Source organism: Macrotis lagotis, chromosome 3 (assembly GCF_037893015.1).
Source record: "Macrotis lagotis isolate mMagLag1 chromosome 3, bilby.v1.9.chrom.fasta, whole genome shotgun sequence".
Lineage (NCBI taxonomy): Eukaryota > Metazoa > Chordata > Mammalia > Peramelemorphia > Peramelidae > Macrotis > Macrotis lagotis.
The window spans coordinates 58,068,184-58,084,620 of record NC_133660.1 but is presented as its reverse complement, the minus strand read 5'-3'; the positions used below and the strand labels follow the sequence as shown (position 1 = coordinate 58,084,620).

General features: G+C 38.2%; 1 protein-coding gene across 2 annotated transcripts in view; it reads right to left on the bottom strand.

Annotated features, from left to right (window-relative positions):
* The window catches only part of PAPSS1 (3'-phosphoadenosine 5'-phosphosulfate synthase 1), a 118,727-nt gene that overhangs the window by 17,968 nt on the left and 84,322 nt on the right, over positions 1-16,437 (bottom strand). For both annotated transcript variants that reach the window (XR_012476902.1, XM_074228742.1), the window contains exons 10-11: positions 15,771-16,039; positions 4,122-4,351 (exon numbers count right to left, since the gene is read on the bottom strand). Coding sequence is in view for 1 of the 2 variants with exons in the window: in XM_074228742.1 (XP_074084843.1) it covers positions 4,122-4,351; positions 15,771-16,039 (499 nt within the window). In the remaining variant the exon portion in view is untranslated. The remainder of the gene's footprint in view (positions 1-4,121; positions 4,352-15,770; positions 16,040-16,437) is intronic.

Below are 16,437 nucleotides of genomic sequence, written 5' to 3'. Positions count from 1 at the left end.
AATCATCAGTTACTAGTCTATCCAAAAACTGGTCAATCACAAGCACAGATGAGGAAAAGTAAAAAGGACTATGTAGTTCTCAGTGTTGATCCATTCTCATCAGATGAAGACTACTAACCTTATGTTCCTCATGTACTAAATCAGGCAAAACAGGAAGACTTAGCTTTAATCAATCAATCAATCAATAATAAATAAATAAGAATAAGAATTTCCCTGTCTGCTTAAACTTCATTCCAAAAGAAACCACTAGAACACTCCAAGAGTGAGTGTGACTTCTCAGGACAGATACTCTCACCATACCAGTCATTATCAATCCATCAATATTTAAGGCCCTTTTAGTTATTAGACTTAGGCTAACAGTGGAATACAAGGGAGGCAAAAGATAGCCGCCCCCCCCCCCCCCCCCCCCTGTCCTCAAGGAACATGCACTCTAATGTGGACTTAACCAGTCTATGATGACTCTACAGTCTAGTAATTCATCCAGGGTCCCATGGCTAATTCATTATCCTGATTGGACCTAGATTTTCTAGTTCCAAGGTCAGAACTCTACCAGCTACACCACCCTACTTTAATGAAAGGAGTAAAACAGGCAGAAAATATATTTTAAAAATTCATTGAGGGGCGGAGCCAAGATGGCCACAAGAGTGGAGGGTGCCCTAGGAGCTCTCTCATAAATCTTTGAAACTAAGGACTTTAACTAAATTTTTGAGAGACAGAAGCCACAGAGGGACCCAATAAGGCAGTTCTCCTACTCAAGGTAACCTGGAAAAGAGCAGAAAGGCTCTGCTCCCCGGGGTAGGAGGGGCGGCCCGCCAGAGGGGCGGCCCACCAGAGGGGTGGCACGCCAGAGCGAAAGAACTTCAGCCTCCAGGAGGCAGCCCCAGGGCACTGGGAGCTTCCTGACCTGCACCCCGGGGAGCACCGGGCACAAAGTAGGGGACCAGCAGGGGACCTCTGCCAGAGCGAGCATGTGGAGCCCAGCCCTCAGGGCACACAGCGAGCTGCTTGGCCACTGCATTCCAGATCCAGGAAACAGAAGCAGGCAGAGCGGTAAGCAGGAGCCCCCAGGGCATGAGTCCATTGAACCTAGGGAGGGGAGTGAAGAGAGAGACTGCCCAGCTCTGTCCTCCGCCCCTGGAACAGGACTCTGGGGCTCTGACCACATTCAGATCCTGATCACAGTCCAGGCCCCCCCCATAGAACAGCAGGCCCCCCCCACCTGAACCTCATGGCAGAGGAGGGGATCTTGTGGTCATTTACAGACCAGGAGGGAGGACAGAGCCTCACACACTGAGACTCTTGTGGGAGTGTCCCAAAAGCTCAGGAAGCACCCCCAAAAAACAGGCTTAAACTGGGAAAATGAGCAAGCAGAGAAACAAAAGAAACACCATTGAGAAATACATTATCTATGAACCCAAGAAAGATCAATATACTCAGTCTGTAGATGAGGAAGCACAAATTCCTGCATCTAAAGACTCCAAGAAAAACAGAAATTGGGCTCAGGCTATGACAGAGCTCAAAAAAGACTTTGAAAATCAAATGAGGGAGTTAGAAGAAAAACTGGGAAAAGAAAGGAGAGAGATGCAGGAAAAACATGAAAACGAAGTCAGCAGCCTAGTCAAGGAAATCCAGAAAATGCTGAAGAAAATAGCATGCTAAAAACCAGCTTAGGTCAAATGGACAAAACAGTTCAAAAAGTTACTGAGGAGAAGAAGGCTTTAAAAAGCAAAACTGGCCAGATGGAAAAAGAGATAAGAAAACTCTCTGAGGAGAACAAATCCTTCAGACAAAGAGTAGAAGTCAGGGAGATTGCTGAATTTACCAGAAATCAGGACTCAATACTTCAAAACCAAAAAAATGAAAAATTAGAAGAAAATGTGAAATATCTCATTGAAAAAACAACTGATATGGAAAACAGACTTAGGAAAGATAATTTAAATATTATTGGAATACCTGAAAGTCATGACCAGGAAAAGAGCCTTGACATCATTTTCAAAGAATTACTACAGGAAAATTGCCCTGATATTCTAGAAGCAGAGGGCAAAATAGAAATGGAGAGAATCCACCAATCCCCCTGAGAAAGAGATCCCAAAAAAACCAACCCCTAGGAATATTATAGCCAAGTTCAAGAACTCCCAAGTCAAAGAGAAAATATTACAAGCAGCCAGAAAGACACAGTTCAAATATCATGGAGCTGCAGTCAGGATCACACAGGACTTAGCAGCAACTACATTGGAAGCTCATAGGGCTTGGAATATAATATACCGGAAGGCAAAAGAGCTTAGAATGCAACCGAGAATCAACTACCCAGCAAAAATGAATGTCCTCTTCCAAGGAAAAAGATGGACTTTCAATGAACCAGGGGAATTTCAAATGTTCCTTTTGGAATGGCCAGAGCTGAACAGAAGGCTTGATCTTCAGATACAGGACTCAGGTGAAGCATGGAGATTGGAAGAGAAAGGGAAAATATGAGGGACTTAATGATGATGAACTGCATGTATTCCTGCATAGAAAAATGACACTGATAATACTTATATGAACCTTCTCAGTTAATAGAGCAGGTAGAAGGAGCTTTTATAGTTGAAGCACAGGAGAAAGCTGAATTCGAAGATAAAATATGGAGTAAAAATGGAGTCAATAGAAAAAAAGGGAAATGTAATAGGAGAAAGAAAAAGGAGAGGGGGAATAGCCCAAGATATTTCACATAATAAGATTTTTCTTTATTACAATGAGCTACTGCAACGATATGGAAGGGGGGAAGGCAAGGAGGAATGAGGGAATCTTCGCTCTCATCAGAGGAGGCTAGGAGAGGAAACAGCAAATATACTCAATGGGGTATAGACATCTGGAGTAAGAAGGAGGGGGGAGCAGGGGGAAGGGGTGGGGATGTGAATAAAGGAGGAGAGGATGGACCATGGGGGGAGAGTGGTCAGATATAACACATTTTCTTTTTTACTTCTTGCAAGGGGCTGGGATTGGAAGGCCTGTCCGGGACCATAGGGCCAGGTGGATGCTAGGCCTAAGGGGTGGTATGGGGGCTCAGGGCCTCTCGGCCCCAGGGCCAGGGATCTGTCTGCTGCGCCACTCAGATATGCTACAGCAGAGTCAGAGTGAAAGGAGAGAGAAAAATATAGTACATGGTAGTGGAGAAATATGAAAGGCAATAGTGGAAAAATATGGAAGTAACTTTTGCCATGGACTTATCATAAAGAATGTGACCCACTCATGACAGAGTTGTTGGTGTTGGAACAAAGACTCAAGCACATTTTTTATTATTATTATTCTGGGGGGGAGTGCAGGGCAAATGGGGCTGGGTGGCCCACCTGAGGTCACATAGCAGGGTGATCGTTGGGTGTCTGACACCAGATTTGGACCCAGGTGCTCCTGGCTCAAGGGCCAATGCTCTGTCCGCCACCTAGCCACCCCTACTATTATTACTATTTTATTTTATTTTATTTTGTTTTTTTTCTTTTTTTTGGTTCTTGCAGGGCAGTGGGGTTCGGGTGGCTTGCCTGTCACACAGCTGGATGACTGTTGGGTGTACGGGGCGGGATGTGGGCTTGGGTGCTCATGACTCCAGGCCTGGTGCTCCATCCACTGTGCCACCTGGCCATACCTACAATTATTACTATTTTTTTATTTTAATTTTTTTTTCTCTCCCCTTTACTTTATCGCTCAAGTGAATCTATATTTTTTGGGGGGGAGGGAGTATTTTGTTTACTCTTAAACAAGAATATTTTATTAATGCATAAAAAAATTTGTACAAAGTGCTAAATAAATATTAAATATTGAAAATTTTTAAAAAAATTCATCGTCCTTTTTTTACTTTTCAAGCAAAAACTGTACCTGACTTGAGAAAAAGAGGGAAAGAGATTATTCTTAGGTTCAAATAAAACACAACTATTTATCAAGAACCATTAGCCCTGGAGCTATGTGAGATTCAAAAAAAAAGTTAAAGGTATGAAAAGATTCAGTGTTGGGCTCTACACTGACTCTAAAGTGATGACATAAAATTAGGTGGTCCAGCTTCCACTGAAAAAACGGGAACATAAAAGTCATGTGCTAGAAGCACATAAGACAATCATAGTAAAAAAGAGGAAAATGCTGATTTTAAAACTTACTGTTGAGAGTCGTAATAGTCCATGCGTTTCTTTTTCTTATTATAAGCAGCCACACGAAAGGGAACGATTTCCAGGGTTATTAAGCCAGGGGCCATCGTCAACACTTTGGCCCCATGGGTTGGCTCATAAAGATCCTTCCCAGTCTCTGGGTGAGGCATGCCAGCAGGATCTCTTCCAACAATGTAAAAATTAGCTCCTGCAACCATTCGAGACCGGCAGTGCCACTGAACCTAGAGACAAAAAGAGAAGTAAGTTGGATAACACTATTTCCACTTTATGAATATTCATAGAACAATGGGAAATAAATTTAAATGAATTCTCCTAGCCAATCAATCAATCCCCAGCAATATTATCCTTCAATACTTTAAAAGTCTGTGATTTCTTCAGGACAGGAAGTCCCTCCATCAGCACAGAGCAAGGAGAAACACACAACTCAGCAGCCTTGGGAAACACCATGCTACTCAAGTGTCCCCCAAGTAAGATTTAAACACAATTGGGAAACTAGCTAATAAAATAAATAAAAATACAATGAAATGAAGATAATACTACATTTTAAAACCAAGTCAATATGCAGTTGCAGGGATCCTTACCTATAGATGAGGCCCCATTTAGATTTGAGTTTGAACCCACTGATGTGGAAAGCTCAGTCTCTCTGACTGAAGGTTTAGGGCTGTTTCTGAGACTTCAGTTGACTTGGTAATGATCCTCTAGTGCTTGGCCAGGCTAGTGCTCCAATGACAAGCAGACCCATAAGAATGCCTCACCTCATGAAGATGAGATGTAAGAGTAAAACTTTAGTGGAAGTTTAAGTATAGATTTATTGGATTAAGCATACATTTAATATGAGTATTATCAAATAAAATAAATAAGCATTCATAAAGTATCTACTATATGCCTAAAAAAATTGATTGTGAAACCCCAGAGCAATTTAATATGCTATTAGTAATATTCTTTGCAATTATTTACTGCTTAACATGCTATTAAAAAACTAAATGCAGACCCATTGGTTGATCATCATGAACCATTAAATGGAAACCTACAGCTCTATATCTTAAAACGCAGGTTTTCTATCTAGAATGTTCAAAGTAAAATCATGCTCTGTTGCTCCATGTTCCTTTCTTCCCTGGTGAAGCATGATAGTATAGCTAAAGTACATTAAGTAAACCTAAAAAGACCAAAACAAATTCTTAATCTGAACATCCAGTCTGGATTGGGTTATCAGATTCTTCCAAAGACACTGAAGGGTATGCCAAGGTGTCCAGATCTGACAATATGTTTGACTCTATAAGATGTAAGAAAAATTGAGGCATATCTAAATTTTAAACAAACTTTCCACAATACTCTGACATAGCTTGAAAGTTTCTCTGAAAGTGTTTTATTTTTCCTCTTCTCTTTTGTATTTTATTAGCTACAATGAAACATGAATATAATTCACTGCCGGAAGGAGAGGCTTTTGCAATCACATTCCAGGTTCCCAAGCTAAAGAAAAACATTCATTCTCGGGGAAAAAAAAAAAAAAAAAAAGATGACATGTTGCCTAGAGAGGTGATTGTCAAAAACCAGTAAAAGCAATTAAAAATTTCATGTAAACATGTTTTAATCCTAAGTATTAATACAGTACAGATTAGATGACCTTTCTAAAATATTTACTCATTTGCCCACATGAACAGCTTTAAGTGGGCCAAAACAGAGAAAGGAAGGGGAGATCTACATAGCTTAAATCCTTGTCCTATTATCCTGGGTCTCAGAGACTTACTTCTAGGATCACATGCAGACATTGGGACTATCTGGATTTTTACATATGTTTTCCATGTTATGAAGATCTAGAAAATTTACATAAAAAGTTTTTTGGAGACTAAAGCTGTTATGTAAATAGGGAAACACTGCCTGACCAAATACCATATTTTCCCCTCCCTCTCCTCAAAGCAATTTTGTTCCAGAAAGGAGAATTACTCTACATAGTGATGAATGCTATATAATTCTTGTCCTATCTTTCATGTCTTTCCTATTGACTTAGAATTTGTGCTTATTCCTTAAATCTGTGCTTAATAATGAATATGAAAATCTCTAAGCTGTTCAAGAATCTCCTTTGGATACCTAAAAGACCTACCAAAACATCAAACCAAGGGATTTCAAATCCATAACTTTTAATATAAATACTTTTATTATTCATGAACTCATGAATATAAAAGACACAAGAATTAACATTTTAAAACTCTAAAGTACATTTTTTCACAGGGAAGTAATAATTCATGCCAAACTAGGGTTATGTAGAAACATACTAATTCCACCTATCTAGATTTTGGTAACTAACCTGTCCTGATTTCCCCTCCCCCCTCCCACCCCCAGGGAGTCAGCATTAGCATCAGTATCTCAAGTTCTGGCTATACCACTACCTACAAGAAGTCTTTCCCATGTCCTCATTATTCTAAGCACTTTTCCCAATAATACTACCCCAGTTTTTCCTGTTTCTATTTTATTTGCACACAGTTATTCTTTGAGAATGGGGACTGTCTTTTACCATTCTTACCCCATCATGGAGCACAATGTATGGCACATATTAGATGCTACTAATCAAACAGTTTCTAGTTCTCTCTGCATATTTTTAAATAGTTTAAAATGATCGACTTTTTTTAAAAAGTAGAAAGAGGCAAGTTGTTTTTTATTCTCTACCTATAGGCCCTGAAACCAACTCACATTTCAATTTGCTTCCCCACCTTGGAAAATGTGACCTCACAAGAAGGACAGCAAAGATTAATGAACACATTTCCATAACAGTCACTTTATCTGAGCAAGACCCTGTAACAGCATATCTTCATTTTCAAGCAAAAGAAAAAATACAGAATTAGGAATGTTTCCAATGTGCCCCTTTAAATTATTCAAGAAGATGACAGAATCTTGACTAATAGGAATGTAAAAATCCAATGGGTTTCTTTCTATACATGTTTTCTTGGGTCACATCCTCTACCCTGGCTTACTCATTTGCCTAAGATTCCTATGATGACTAAGAAATATTCAAACTCTATTGACAAATTACTACTGACCTAAGTCAATATATGTGGATTATCTATGTCCAAATTTTAAGCCAAGACTGGCTTCTTCTAGATCATCTGTTGCTGAATATTAGGCTATAATGGAGAAAGTCTAGGAAACAACAATCTGAAGACTAAATATGCAAACACATTAAGGTAAGAGGATATATAATTCTTCGATTTCATAATTGTTATTAAAATGTTTTTCTTTTCAGTGTAAAATCAACACTTTCCAAAAATAAGGCATACTAATAAGGAGCATTGGCCAATGTGATGCATAATACTTCTAATTTTTTTTTAAAAAGGTGGTCCTCCTACTATTGTTCTATAAGAAATAATGGATGGTCAGACTCTAGAGAAGCATGGAACAAATTACAGGAACTGATGCTGAGTGAAGGGAACCAAACCAAGAGAACAATGTACACATTAACAGCATTGTGATTTGATCAACCTTGATGGATACAGCTCCTCTTAGCAATTCAGAGAGCTAAGACAACCCTAGGAGATTGGCTATGGACAATGTTCTCTATGCCCCAACCAGAAAAAGAAAAACAAAACAAAATTAAATAAAATTAAAAAACAACAAAAACTACCGAATTTGAATGAACACATTCCCTTTTCCTATGGTTTTCTTTCTTTTCCCTTAATAATTCCTCATTCAGAAAATGACTCATCTGTTCAACAAAAATGTGTATGTACAATAGTCACCAGACTGTTTACCACTGAGGGGATGGGGGTAAGAAGGGAAGGTAGAAGGAAATTATGTAACTTAATATGTATATACATGTAAATGAATTTTGGAAAACTTTGATAACATGTAATTGGAAAAATAAAATATCAATTGAAAAAAAAATAGAGGGTCTTCCTAATGTCCTTAAATACTGTTCTCTTCCATCTTCAGAACTCTGCTGCCCTAAATGGCTTCTTAGATCCCTCTGTGCACCTTCCCCAGCTCCCACATCAATAATACCTTCCCATTCTATTCAACAAATATTTGACACAAGCAGATGAGGCCCTGGGTTGAAGAGCATATATATGGAGTTGAAGTTAGTCTTGAATAAGAACTGACACTTGACATGAATTGCTGAGAGGATTTCCAGTTGAACAGTTTGTCTTTCCCCTCCTTTCCCTGAGCAGAGATGATTCCAGTCCAGTTACAGCCAATACATTGTCTAAATATTTAACTATGTTTATTATTTAATTCTGTTTATAATCATATAGCTGATAACAGTGATGTATGTTTAAGCTCTAAATTCAGGGTTTGAGACAGAGAGCCTATGGGAAAAGAGATATCCAGTGTACTCCAGGGCATGGGCTGATTAGGCATGGTTTTAAAAATTAATCATTTCTTTTCATCATGCAGAACATAGAAACTGTGGCAGACCACATTTGAACCTTGCTAGAGAAAAAATTTTCAGGAAATAAACCAGCGTAGAGTGAGGGGTAGGAGGTTATAATATAGTTTCCTGAAATCACCTGAGAGGTATCAGTCAGACCTGGTAACACACACTCAAAACCCCAGAGATCTCTACATGCATATTTGGGAATCATCTGCATAAAGATGATGACTGGACCAATGGGAATTGAAGAGATCACATCACCTCCAAGGTGCCATGAAGCATTCCTGTGGTTCCTGCTACAGAGAAGGATGGGACAGGTGGATCACTGGAGCTCAGGAGTTCTGAGATGCACCAGCCCAAGTGCCCTCCCTAAGACAATGGCCAACATGGTGAGCTGCTGGTATGTAGAGTCCCACTGGACTCTCTCAATCTTCCCCAGGCCAGCATAGGAGGGGGGAGATAAGGTTTACAAAGGAGACAAGTACTCCATCAAGATCTCCAAGTGCTCCATTTATTCACCAGACTACAAGTGCTTAAATACCTTTCCAGTCTCTAATCCAGTCCCACTCCTGTGGTACTCAGCCAAACAGGGTTCTGATGCTCAAAGGCATCAGGTGATAATAATTTACAGTATTCCCAATACACCACTTCCCAACACCTGGAGACAAGGCTACCTAAGGAGGGGGCAATCAGCCAGATCTGAAAAATGGAACAGGTTAAAATTCCCATGCTTGATCGAAAATGAAAACAGGCCTGCATTTCTAGCCTGAACATTTCAGAGAAACTCTACTCTCCAACTATCTACACACTCTGGCCTCCCAAAGTCTAAAAACAAACAAAACTTTTCCTTTCCATTCCATCAAGTAATGGTTCTCCTTTTCCTTCAATGCTAAATTTCATAGAAAAAAACTGTCTATACCTGAGGTCCACTATCTTTTCTCAACTACTCTAGTGAAATATGTTCTCCAAGAGGCACCAAGAACCTCCCAAGTACCAACCCAATAACTTTTTGTTCAAACTTTAAACTCCTTATTTCAAGATTACAAATTAATCCCACCTACTACATTGGAAGCTCTCTACCTTTCTGTGTGCTATTGCCCACTGGTGAAGCAAATGTACCCCTCTTGGAATAATGTTCTATTTAAAATTAAAATATGCAATCAATTATAATGAAATTGTTATCAGAATACTTTAAAAATCAAGTTTATGGTCCCCAGATTAAGAAACCCTGTGATGAGGAAGATACTTTCTTCTTCCAAAACCTTAAAAGATTGTCACTCTTGAAACTCTCTGTTGTCCTCCCTATTTCCTCATCCTTTTCCTGACCACTTACTGTATGTTTCTCAAGAACTGTCCTCAACTCTTTATGACTCATGCCTGAACATTTTCCATTTAATCCCTTAATTTCAATAGCTGCAAATAAAGGATATTTTAAAGAATCTGTTAGCATGATAAACATACATAGACTAACATCTTACTGACTTCTTAAAGGCATTCAAAAATACCTGGATGTAGGTACAGCTAGGTGACACAGTGGGTAGGCCCTGGAGTCAGGAGGACCTGAGTTCAAATATAACCTCAGACATGTAATAACTGCCTAGCTGTGTGACCTTAGGCAAGGCACTTAACCCCACTGCCTTAATAAAATTTTTTTTTTAAAAATAGCTTAATGTTTCTGAATCTAGGGTATTGATTTTAGTGGTAACAACCAACCTAAGTTAAAAATGTGTTATGTGTTCTTGGGGACATTTAGGTTTGTCTATAAAATCCAAAGCAAGCAAAGCAAAGCAAAGCAAAAATATATTTATTCAGCTCACCAAAGAGAATCTGCGACAAGACTTAAGATTCAAGAGTCTGTGACCCTAAAAATTCAGTTCAAATCAAACCTCTGGGTATATTAAAGGAATTTCTCTAGAATTTCTCTGAAGTCATCACCATAAGTATCTGAGAGTAACAGAGGTCCCTGCCAAAGTACATTATGTAGATTCTGACTGAACTGTAACAACAGTATGCACATACATGATGATCCTCTAAGGAGTGAACAGAAAAAGGACTGGATTTAGGATCAGAGGTCTTCTAGTGAACATCTTGATTCTGCAACATCCCACCTTCTCTGACATTGGTCAAATCACTTAATCTCTCTGGGTTTCATCCTTCCTTAGCAAAATAATGAGGCAAAGTAGATCACCAATTCAATTTGTCAAACGTAACTGATAGTGTTTACATGCCATACACCTAGTTAAATTAGCATAAATATGTACAAATATTCCAAAAGCATTGGTCTTAGCTCAAAGATAAAAACTGCTTGGATTAATGGGATTTCAGAAATACTGGTAGTTCTGATCCCGAAGCCCAACCCAATTTCCAACAACTAAGCTTAGAAAATTCAAAATTTAATTGTTTTAATCTGGTCTCAGACACTTAATAATTACCTAGCTGTTTGACCTTGGGCAAGTCACTTAACCCCATTGCCTTGCAAAAAAATTTTTAACTGTCTTATCATTAAAAGATCATTTTGTTTAGGCTTTAGGTTTTGGTTCAAACATGTAATTTCATGAGTGTGGAGGGGCCACCAATGAAGAAATTCTCTTTACAATAGTTAACTCAAGTATTTCGTTTCAGAATGTAGTTGCAGGGGGTACATTAAATAACTTGCCCAGGGTTCCATAGCTAATATAGGTCAGTGGCATGACTTGTAGCTGGGTTCTCTTGACTTCTGAGGAGTCATGCTGCCTTTCTTTATGATATCAAGCCTAATTTGAAACTTGTAACTAGGAAATATAATGGGACATTTCAAAAAGTTATATGTACTCACATTCCCAAGTTTATACCCAAGCATTATATGTCTTTCTGAGAAACGAGGTAGTTTTTCTAGAGTTATTTGCAGAGGTAGCAGCTGGAATATCTGGCATAGTTGGTAATGCTCCATTAAAAAAAAATACAAGCACAAAAATGCATGTACAGTCACCTCTTTACTGTTAAGAAAAGTACAAAAAGGCTGGGCAGAAGGAGAGAGAACTACACAAGAACTTAAGAAACATGCCCATTAAATCTTTACAGACTGGAAAACCATGGACATCCTGTTGATAACTAAACAGGCTTAACAGCTGTTTGCTGTTCTGTAAATCATTTGTGCTACAGAAATAAATCTGGTACCAATGTCTTCTAAATGACCTACAGAAAATGATTAAAGGAAGAGTCCTTGTTGGGGTTTTTTTATTAGCTGGCAAAAAAACATTATTGGCAGCCTTTTTCCTGATGTCACTGGAAAAGTTGCATAAATTAAATAGTTGTTTTTTATTTACAAAACAAACCCTTCACTTAAGGCTATGGATAAGATGGGCTTGAAAAACACACACATAAACGAAACACCCTTGGAGAAAGGAATGACTATCATTTGCAAGTCATTCAATTTAGAAGTACATGCTTCTCAAACTATACTTGAATATAAACAGGTGTCTAAAAAATTACTATCAAATTTCAAAGTAAGAACAGAATTCATTTAGTCACCAACCCCATTTTTTTCCCCACTAAAAAAAAAGGACACAATTGCTACCATTAAATAGTTTGGCATCGGTACTTTTTTCTTAAACAATTTTATGTGTTTTCCAGAAAGAATTTTAAGTCATTCTATCAGAATTTGATTTAGCAGGTGTGTTTGTTTTGGTTTTGTGTTTTTTTTTTAATATTAGTCTAAACCTACAAGTTCAGAACTTAGAAGAAATACTTCCTCTGGAGGAAAAGAGTCATCAGGTAGAGCTGTAGGAAAATGGAAAGTGCCCTGATATTGAAGAGATTAATGGATGCAAGGATCTCCCTCAGCACTAAGTCTACAATCCTGTGAAACTACTCCTATGAATCCAAAGGTCATGGGCATCCCTTTGGCTTTATGCTATTTCTCAGTCCCCTATTTGTAATGGGGAAGAAACCAAGAGCGGAAAAAAACTGCAAGTTTTTCCTAAGGGAAAGTTTGTAAGATACCTGAGGCAGCTCCAGGAGGACAAGAGACAAAGCAAGAATGGTCTAGAATATCTCTTCTGACCTGTCATTCCCCAAGGGTTAGGGACTTGGGACAGAATTAATACCTTTATTCAAAGACATTTACAGAAACACTTAAAACTCTTAGGATGACTCCAGAAATAACTCTTTTTGTGAGAATCCCCAAATCAACACCAATCTTGATGTGGTTGACTAATAAATTCATTTTTGAGGTTGCAATTACATATAAAGAATGTTAAGAAACCTTAAGAGTCAATTGTTTTAATCATCTCAACAATTACTTGAAAGAAGTCTTAACAAACAGATAAGTGGAGATTTTTGGTTTTTCTATTTGATGTTGCAAAGGCAGAAGTGGAACAAAGGAGGCAAAAGAAAAAGAAATGAGAAAAAGGAAAGCAAGGTCTGCACAGGACAGACTACTATCCTCATCCTTTTCCTTAGGTTATTCTCGCAATTCCTTCTCCTCCCCACTATTCTTTATTGAGGAATCTTCCCATTTCCTTCTCCTCAACCTATACACATAAAAATATACATTCAAATACATATATACACATGCATATAAAAACTCATATATTTGTATATATGAGATTCTTCAAATGCCTTGAAACCTCAGTGAATGGTGCTAACATAGTTAAAGGATAATGATGAAAAACAAATAAGTATTTATTTTTCTATTTCAATTGATCATCAATTTGAATACCCCTTCATCAGTGTGGACTGCAATCTTCCCTTCTCAGCTCAACAGATTCTCAACCATGTCCTAAGTCATAAATTCTCAGATTTCTCAGTCATTAAGAACCAGGACAGTGGTCAAACCATTGTTTCTCTAACTCTGCTACACAACTGTCATAGACCCTTTTCTATTCATATTTTTCTTCAAGGATGTCATTTATGACACTTCTGGGTACAAGCAGATAGGTCACAAGAGGAAATACGATGCAAATTGCTCTAGACCATGTGCATTTCCCTTTCAGTCATTCACAAATCTGCTTCTTTAGAGCAGAGATGTCAAGCATATGGTCGGTCATTTTTCCAAGGCCCATGTTAACTTGGAAAGATTTACAAAATAAATAAAAATGTAATAAACCATAGATAACATTACATTTTAAAACTAAATTGATATGCAGCCCACAGGATCCTTATGCATGGTTTAGGGACTACCACTTTTATTTGAATTTGACATTACTGTTTTAAAGAACTGCTGTTGTTCATAAACACACAGAATCACTCGGAAGCAGCTTAGAATTGTAAAGAATTCTAAGCAATTTCTCAAATGCTAAGGACTAAGGTCCTTTCTCTTTCTTCTGTGGTAACAATTCATTGTCTATCTGCATTGTTTATCCTACTATTCAACAGTCTGATCATTCATGACAACAGAATATGGACAACAGGCTTTTTTCATCCACTTAGATTTTCCTGTGTGGACTCAGTCTAATCACTTGCAAGACTCCTTTACAACATTGGAAAACATTTTTGGCAGGCCTTTGTTTCCTTATTCCATGCTTCATTTGATTCCATACCTCAATCCATGCTATCCCCCAAATTATAAAGGAAACTACACAGACTCAGCTAATACATGAGAAATTATCAAATGGAGGGAAAAGCCCTAGATTCTGTATTTCACTGTATTGATCACTGATTACAGGAAATACCAAGGGACTTATATTTTCTTCATCTCTCAGTCAACTGTGACTATCAGGATGTAAGTCTGTTTTAAAGAATCTTTTGTTAAAAAAAAAAAATGTACAGTCCTGAAAATTGCCTTCATGAAAAGAAGAAATGAAACTTTCTCAAGAAGGGTTCCAACTCGGGAATAAAGAATTACTGGTAGGGGCAGCTAGGAGGTGCAGTGGATAAGACCACGGGGCCCTGGAGACAGGAGTACCTGAGTTCAAATCCAGCCTCAGACATTTAATAATTGCCTAGCTGTGTGACCTTGAGCAAGTCACTTAATCCCATTGCCTTGCAAAAAAACAAAAAAAATTTAATTACTAGCAGCTAAAACTAATTAATTTACTAAACATATACTTGGTAACCTCCAAGGAAAAAAGCAGCCCATAAGGAAATTTGTTTTTTTTAAAGCCTACAAGGCAGCCTTCACTTTCATTGGAAGTGGCTCAGAGAGGAAATAACATGCATAATCTATAGAGTAGAGAAATATATCTTACCCTAGAGGAAAAAAAGGAGAGGAAAGGAAAGGGAGAAAGGGGACAGGGGGAGGGGGAGGGGGATATAGGTAAGACTAGAAAAGGGTAGTCAGATACAACACACTTTTGAAGAAGAACAGGGTGAAGAGAGAGAATAGAATAAATAAGGGTGGGGAAGAATAGGATGAAAGGAAATACAGTTAACAATAGCAACTGTGGGGAAAAGATATTGAAGCAACTTTTCTGATGGACATAAAGAATTCAAAACATCTCAGAGACAGAGTTGATGGTATCTGAACACAGACTGAAGTTCACTTTTTTTCTCTCACTTTCTTTTTCTTGAGGTTTCTCTAGCTGGGGGGGTGGATTATAATTACTTTTCCAACAAGACTATTGTAGTTATGTGAAAATAAAGAAAAAATAATAAAGACCTATGAGGAAAAAAAGCTACAAAAAAGGATCCATAGTCACAAGAACTTTCTGATCAATTCATAAAGTGATCCCTATATACTTCTTACTCAAATTGCCCAAAGGTGGACTAGAGTTGGGTCAATGAACCCAAAAGCAGAAAAGAACAAGTCTGTATAGTGGACCAGAACCATTTCAAATGCATTTTTCCTTTTTCTAAATCTTCAAAACCTGTCTCCAACTTCCCTATTTTTGCCTGTCAGGGCTTCTTATACTCAGATTCCCTACAAGGGCTGATGATAACCCAGGAGCCAAGAGACCAGTCTCTCCTATCCCTCTTTTTTTTTTAATTTTATTTATTTAAGGCAATGGGGTTAAGTGGCTTGTCCAAGGTCACACAGCTAGGTTATTAAGTGTTTGAGTTCAAATTTGAACTCAGGTCCTCTTAACTCCAGGGCCGACACTCTATCCACTGAACCACCTAGTCCCGCCCCCCCCCCACACTTCCTCTTTTGAAGGAGATGATTATTCAAAGGAATAACAGATATGAGAAATCTGGGAATAGTAGAGAAGGAAAAGAAGAAGCTATCATGGGACTACTATTACTCATGGATCTGTCTCTGTTAATAGTGCCAAGACTAGAGATCCAGATCGAGACAATAAAGAGAAGGTAAGTTCATAGATGAAAACAAGTTACCAGGCCTAGCTAGAAAACAGGTCTACCTCAGTTGGTCCAGCATACATCATGGGTGATGGAAAGATGGCCACCACCGTGTTTTCAGGATTCAGGATTCCTTCTTCCAACACCGCAGCATGCTGCTTCATTCGCCACATCAAAGGAACATCATCATCTTTTGTCCAGCCACCAAGAGGATGCAAGAGGAGAACTGGGCGCCGGTATCCCCTTTCCAAAAGCTGCTTATGAGTATCCTGCATTAGTAGAGCATGGCCATTGTGTACGGGGTTGCGTAATTGAAAGGCAAAGACAGCATCTGAGAAGATAATTTCCAGCATTAAAATAGATAGAATTCAGTTGTGGATTACAACCTAAAGGAAAAAACAATAAAGCCTAACTCTATCTAGAGTTGGTTGAGTGATTAGTCAAACATGCTTAGAACCCCAGTATAATAAATAGAAACCATTTTGGGAGAAGGGGAATTGACTTTGTCTTGGGTAGAAAAGACACATGGTAATTTTTCTGTGAATAATAAATATTATGTAATAAGGAACTGTATTTTTATTATTTGTTATTAAAAATGTATTTTAATTATGTAAACATTATCAATGGTTGGGCAGTTAAAGAGTATGGATATAGTCTATAGTCAAGGAGTAATCTTCAAGATTTAACTAACATTCCTTCTGATTTTATATTTAGTTTTTATTTTGACTG